Consider the following 7118-nt stretch of genomic DNA (forward strand, 5'->3'; position numbering starts at 1 on the left):
AAAAACATGCGTACTTTTATTGAAAGAAAATGCAGCTTTCCAGGGGTAATTTAGACATCCCTTGGTAGCAGATACTGATGGAGCAGGTACAGAAGGTTGCTTGCAACTGGCTACTTTCTCTAAATCTGTGCCAAGGTTCTTCAGATGACAGGAAACATAAAATGTTTCTGTTTTAGCCCATATGTGGCAGACAGAAGTAACTCTTTACTTTCTGTAGCAATGGAGTGCTCCTCTCTGCTGCACCCACTTTTAGTTAGCCCAACTGAGAAAGTAAATGTGCTTTTTTCATTCAAGAGTAAAATCACATTTGGACAACCACTGTTCCCCTATCCCTCCTGTGTAAACATCAAGGCCTGGAAGGATTATTTCCTTGCTCTGGAGTCCATATGCCACTCGGAGGCCATGCGCCTCAGAAAAGTGGGTATCTAAGTCTAGGAGGAAAGATTCATTTCAGGACAAGCAAAGCCTGAAAGGAAAATGGGCATGTTTTAAACTGATGGATGGAACAATGTGAGATCAGAAAGATGGGACATGCATTACAAAGCAGAGGAAGGGAATTATTCATGGGGGGTGGATTCATTGGGGATCCACATGCTGCAGGGGCGCCAGCCCCAGGGCACCCTGACAGAGCCTTGCTTGCACCCCAACCTCACAGAGCCACCCTAGTTTGGGCAGGAACATGTCTGCTTCTCCCTCCCTGCAGAGCAGCACAAAGGTGTTAATTAGGCACATGGGGCTTCACTCCTTAGGACAATCATACACAAAAGCCCTTCGTATCATTAGTGGCATCTCCTTTTTCCCCTCCTGTGGGAATTTTATTCTTTGGACCAATTCCGCCCTCCCCCCGCCCCAATACACCTTTTCTCTCTCCTGCCTCAGACTGCTCGGCTACACATCGGGAGGGCAGCGGGGTCCGTCGCCATTTTGTGACTAGGCCCCCTAGTCAGGGGGAGGTGGCGGCGCATGGCGGGGGCAAAACGAGAGAGCGGCGTGAGCTGCCTTCCTCGTCCCGCCCTGCCCTGCTCAAAGAGGCCCGGGATAACATAAACCGGGCCGGGAGCTCGGAAATAGAGGGAGAGAAGGGGCGTGCCGCCGCCCCGCACTGGGCGAGGGGCGAGGAGGGGGTCGTCTGGCTGCTCATGACGCCGCAGGCTATAGGCAGGGGCGGCTGGCTCGCCGGCTCCCTCTAGGCATCGCTGTCCCTGGAAGGGAGGAGGAGGAGGGTTTTCTTTTTTTCTACTTTTTTTTCCCCTCCTCCCTCTCTCTTTTCCAGCCAGTAAAGAGTGTCTGCCCCTTTGAACCGCTGGTACAGCGCCTGCGGCTGCACACACAGGCACATACATATACATACACACACACACGCACACGCACACACTGCCGCCGGCTATAAATAAGTTAAGAGCCGGGCAGAGGGCGAGCAGTGCGCGTCTCCCGGCGGGCCGAGGTGTCAGGGGCAGCCGTCGCCCCGCCGAGCCTCCCAGGCGGCTCAGCCCGGCCGGCGCGGTCCCGGGGTGCTGTACCCCTGAGTGCCATGGCGTGCGTGGAGCGCTGCCGCTGCTGCGCGGACAGCAGGCGGCACAGCAGCATCCTCTACAACATCCTCAGGAGCGAGGAGCGGACGGCGTCGCCGGCGGGGCAGGAGCCGAGGCGGGGGCAGGCGTCCCGCGGCTGCCCGTGCGGGTCGCGGCGGCGGGTGGCCCTGAGGAGCCCGCAGGTGGCATGCAAGGCGGCATCGGCCGTGCTGGTGAAGACGCTGCGCTTCGTCCAGAACGTGCCCTGCTTCCAGGAGCTGCCCCTGGACGAGCAGCTCCTGCTGGTCCGCAGCTGCTGGGCGCCCCTGCTGGTGCTGGGACTGGCGCAGGACCGGGTGCACTTCGAGACGGTGGAGAGCGCGGAGCCCAGCATGCTTCACAGGATCCTCACCACCCGGCGGCAGGGCGAGCAGCCACCGCCGCGGGGACGGGCGCCGGGCCAGCCGCACCACGGCCCCGGCGGCGGCGGCGGCCCCCACCTGCCCTCGGCCGGCGAGATTCAGGCTATCAAGGGCTTCCTGGCCAAGTGCTGGAGCCTAGATATCAGCACCAAAGAGTACGCTTACCTCAAGGGGACGGTGCTCTTCAACCCGGGTGAGTGACCGGGCGGGGCGGCGGGGGTCTCTCTCTCACGGTGAGCCGGGGAGCGGGCTAACGGGGAGAGCCCGCCTGTATCCCGAGCAAAGCGGGGCGGACCCGGGGCTTTTCCTCAGGGGGAAAGAGGTGGTGGAGGAGGAGGATGCGGAGCAAGGTTTCACCCCACTGTCCCCTCCTCAGGGCCCCGGCTGGCAGGCAGGGAGCCGTTAGCGGCCGTCCCGCCTGCCGTTACCGGCTACATCGGGGGTCCCGGGTGCTGGCGCCTTCCACAGGGGTTTTCCACGAATACAACAAACCCGAGGCAGTCTCTTAGAGAAAGTTAGGAGTCAGCAGCGGTTCCCTCTTCATTTCCGAGCGGGGCGCCTGGCGGCGGCGTCTCCTCAAAGGGAGGCGGTTGGAGCGGGGGGACCCTCCCCGCCACCGCGGGTCGCCGGCTGTCCCAGGGTGGCGGGTCTAAGCGTGCCCTCCCCGGGAGGTTTGCACGCCGTGGAAGGAAAAGACAAAGCTCAGGGCTTCCAGGAACAAAGTGCTGTTTCGGCTTTGTGTGTAGCATTTTTGATGGTTTTTTTTTTGCCGTCTCTCTTTGTGGAGACTTCCATAGAGGCAGCTCTACCAAGTGATTGATTATCGTGTCGGTGACTTACCTGAAAGGTAGCTGGCAGGTTGGATACGGCAGTTCCTAAATATGCCACTACCGTGTGAAAGTGGGATATGGCTCTTCCTGCGCTCCCCTTGTCAAACTGTTAGCTAGACTGAAAAGGGGAAATTCTGCACTCTCTGTCCTTACTATGGTTCACCAGGAAACTTTCTGTCATACGTTGGAGTTAATGCTTCTTGCCACTGTAATCTGGAGCTACTCAGAAACAGTTGTCAAAAGATGCCTTAAATGCGAATAATGCATTTTGTAGAAGCAAACAAGTTAACAAGTTATTTTTATTGTCTTCCCCACTGTTTACAGATTGCATTTGTCACTCTAAAGGTGTTTTGGAGAGCATTCTTCAATCAAAGTTTTTGTTTTATTAGCTAATTAATTTAACACTTACGTGAATGTTGGCAAACGTTGTTATTTCAAGTTTGTGTAGTGAAGAAGAGTATTGAATGTCTGGAACACCAACACGATAAGATTTTGAACTGCCCTATAAATTTTGGCATGTTGATTCTGCATACAAGAAGTCCTCTAGCAATTTCATCAGCTTCATTTCTTGAGTGATAAATACAATCTGTAAGCTGTTAGTAGTTGTTCTGTAAGAAGAATGTTGTTTTATAGACAAAACCTATATAAACAAAATAATTTGTTTTTGTTTTCAGATCTACCTGGACTGCAGTGTACACAGTACATTGAAGGACTGCAGAGGGAAGCACAACAAGCCCTAAATGAACATGTCAGACTCATTCACAGAGGTGATGAAGCCAGATTTGCCAAGCTGAATGTTGTTCTATCCTTGTTAAGATCTATTAATGCTAATGTGATTGCCGAACTATTCTTTAAGCCCATCATTGGAGCAGTGAACATGGATGACATGCTTTTGGAAATGCTTTGTGCAAAATTATAAAGGCATGTGAAATAATGAAAATAAATCCAATGCAAAGGAAGCCCTAGAGCAGAATAGTGTAAAGTACTGTAAATAAACTAACTTATTGTTTTTACATAGATAGTATTTTCGTATTCCATAATAAAATATTCTTCAAGTTCTGAAATTAATTTTTATTAAACACAGCGTTTTTGGAATAGCTTACAGTCATCAAAACAAGCTTTAAGGTTGTGGAGAATGTTCATATCCAAAGTCAACTGGCTATTCTTTTACCGGGTCTCTGAATAAAGATCACACTTACTATATTGTACTTTCAAGGTGAGTAATTCCTGCTTTTTCAAAATAAGCAGCAGTCTGGGTTTACATTTTAAACATAGTTGGCATACACAAGGGGGAATGAACAAACCATTTACTTCGCATATTTCAGTAATAATTAAAATAGGGTAGTGTAGTCAGTTCTGCTCATAGTTCAAATACTGGCTCTATCAAAGGCTTACTGCAGTCAGTGAACTACTTCTATGGACTTTAACAGAGTTGAAGGCTATAAAGAATATTAAAGAAAATATTCACCTAAGGTTTTCTTCCATATGGGGAAAATGTGTTAGGAATATTTTGAGACTTAAAGTAGCTTGGCCAACTCTTAACACTTGTGGTAAAACATTCCATTCAACACATGTTGGGCTCTAGGAGAATAAAGTAACTCTATTCCCCAAAACAACAAGCAAGCAAAAACACCTCTAAAAATATCCAAACAGCAAATGCTGAATAGGGTCAGGAGAACTACTGGTATGCACTCCACACTTTGCTTTTCATCTGGGTAATTGCTAGCCAGGATTTCGAAAGCCAGATTCTTCAGACTACTTATTCTTACAGAAATGCAAAATTACTATGCTAAACCATGGTGTACTACTGGTACATCCACCAGAATTTGTCAGCTAGCATGAAGATGTCTTAATTAAGCATCGAGCTTGCACTTTTTTTTTTTTTTTTGTCTTGGACTTGATCCTTTCTCCCAAAGCAGTTGGGTTTTTTTGAAAAAAAATCCTCTTTTAAAAGGGAAAATCAGTGATTTAAGGGGGGTTTGTTTCATGGTTTTCCTTTCTCTGTGTGCAGTTTTTTAGCCTTTCCCTTGGGGAATATTTGTGAAAAAGGGAGAGAGAAGTGTGGCAGTGTTCCCGAAGTAAAAGATACCAGTAACTCTATGTATCATTCACATATATATTAACCACTAGCAATAAGAGGTGTTTTTTAGAACACAATAAAGTTGAGGCAGTTACTCTCCTTAATAGAAGGAGTGCAGAGGAGAGAGGAACGAGTTTGAAGAGCTTTCTTTTGCTGCCACCTTGCGCAAAGGATAATCACAGCTCCTACACTCAGGTAAGGAGCAGGGGGGACTCTTGTTGTCTTGTACCTACCCTACCTTTGGAGAGGTAGCCAAACATTTCTAGGGGGACAAGTTCATCCTTAAGGATTATCACAGAGATCTGTACTGCCATGGCAATAGGAATCTCGTCATGGACCAGGATACTGTCACGGGGCAAACAAAACAAAGCGAGAAACACAACCTCCATCCTGAAAAGCAATGGTGTAGCTTAAATGCACGCTCTTCTGGTGCTCACGTAACTCTGGGTAGGGCTGTGTGCCCTGAGGAGCTCCTCAAAAATTCCAAAGAGCAAAAAGCATGTAAGTGCAGTGCTCTTCACTACCAGTTCAGGCTTCAGCCCGGTTCAGACCGAAATAGAGCAGGCTTAGTCTTTATGTTAAGTTGATGCTTTTATATGTACACACATATGCATGTAAATATATATAGCAAATATATACATATGGAGGATATTTACTGTGTATGTATAAATGTTCTGTGAGTTTACAATAGCTTCTGAGCTTTCTAACATCTCTGTAACATAAATATATGTATATGTTTCCCTCTTCCTCTGTAAACAGCATATGAGCTTACAATAGTTAGCTTTCAAGGATGCCTGACAAATCTCTTCACAAAAGCACAAAGCATGATGATAAAACATTTAAATAGTGGTTAGTAGCAGAAGATGAGTCTTGGGTAAGGACTAAAAAAAATCGGCAGCCTCAGATTAAAACAACTTCATTGCCACTGAGAATTTGTTATTATGCACACTAGCGTGCAGACTTTTCTGCTAAGTGGCAGAAGAGACTTGTTGGCAGTACTCCTGACAATGAACGGTAATAGCTGAACCTTGGTCACAGGCAAGGATTTTCAGCTGAACAGTCACCCTGAGACAGTTTGGATCCATTGTGCCAGTAAATACAAAAGTTTTCATGACTCGGGTAGACCTGCTTGCATCTCCAGGTTTGATAAGCAGGAATATCCCCCTCTGAACAAATTCTGTATTCTGCTCAGTTTTCTGAAGTTGTCATAAAAAATATTGCTTCTGTGCACAATCCACCTTGAACTCACTGTAGTCTATCATATTTCTTTTGGACCAGCAATACTGTTAGTCATTTAGCTGTTGTCTATTCAAATGGAAGCACCTGGGAACACTAAGCAGGAAATCTGAATGGGAAAACCAATTTATTAAGGCTTTCTGCAGAGAACTAGCAAAAAAAGTGTCTCTTCATGGGTCAGAGGAACAGGAATGACAAAGCAAGAAATTAAAAAAAGACTTATAGGAGGAACCAAGCTGAAGACTTGGAGATCCACACAGGAATGGGAAAGAAGAGACTAGTATGGTTCTGGAACAGAGTGGGGAAGGGTCTGATTTTAGTGTGGGGACAATGTGCTAAGAGCTGACTGGAAGCAGATGGAGAGAGAATGTAACTCACAAGACAAGCCAGAGCTTGAGCGAAAGGGTGCCTGTGGGAGTACCCGGTGTCAAGTCCAGAAAATATTGCAGAGCAGGGAAGAACCTACCCCAGAAGCTGACACAGAGGAGGACACAAGCATCCTCACCAGCCTGATGGGACTGGATGGCTTGTTCTCTCCTCCACTGGTGCCTCTGCTGAAGAAGGGTCCATGGTGGCAGCTGTGCAGGCGCGAAGAGCAAGCTGATCAGCCTTGTGAGCATATGGTGCTCACAGAAGTAAGCAAAACTACTCTGTTGCCCCAGACCTTTGACCCTGGGTGCTCTACAGCACAGTTTTCCACTGGGTAGGAGAAGTACTGGGCTAAATCCTTTTCTGCCCCAACTCTGTCCTGTGCAGGGTGGGTGAACTCTGAATTGGATAGCCTACATGGCCATGGCTGCTGCTGTGACACAAGAGGTGATCTCTCTGCATATCCCTGGCAGCAGGGGTAGGACAACCTGCTGGAGGCCTCAGGCAGGCAGGGGAGAAGGGAAGGCTGGGCATAGGAGAAGGATGCTCCCATGACGATGTAGCCTTTACCAGAAGGAGCAGGGGTCAAGACCCTCCCGCAGCTTCAGGTGCCTAAAGGGGTAGTGGACGAGACCTCTGTTTATCAGGTATCTGGGACTCCTGCGGAAGT

The 7118-nt window shown here is 48.4% G+C and overlaps 1 protein-coding gene across 1 annotated transcript; it reads left to right on the forward strand.

Annotated features, from left to right (window-relative positions):
* Positions 1–1486: 1486 nt before the first annotated feature.
* NR0B1 (nuclear receptor subfamily 0 group B member 1) lies at positions 1487–3978 on the forward strand. The gene is made up of 2 exons (XM_076355925.1): positions 1487–2126; positions 3438–3978. The coding sequence occupies exons 1-2, from the start codon at positions 1532–1534 to the stop codon at positions 3680–3682; spliced, it is 840 nt and encodes a 279-aa protein (XP_076212040.1). The 5' UTR covers positions 1487–1531; the 3' UTR covers positions 3683–3978.
* Positions 3979–7118: the final 3140 nt, after the last annotated feature.

The sequence above is a fragment of the Aptenodytes patagonicus genome, chromosome 1 (genome assembly GCF_965638725.1).
Source record: "Aptenodytes patagonicus chromosome 1, bAptPat1.pri.cur, whole genome shotgun sequence".
Lineage (NCBI taxonomy): Eukaryota > Metazoa > Chordata > Aves > Sphenisciformes > Spheniscidae > Aptenodytes > Aptenodytes patagonicus.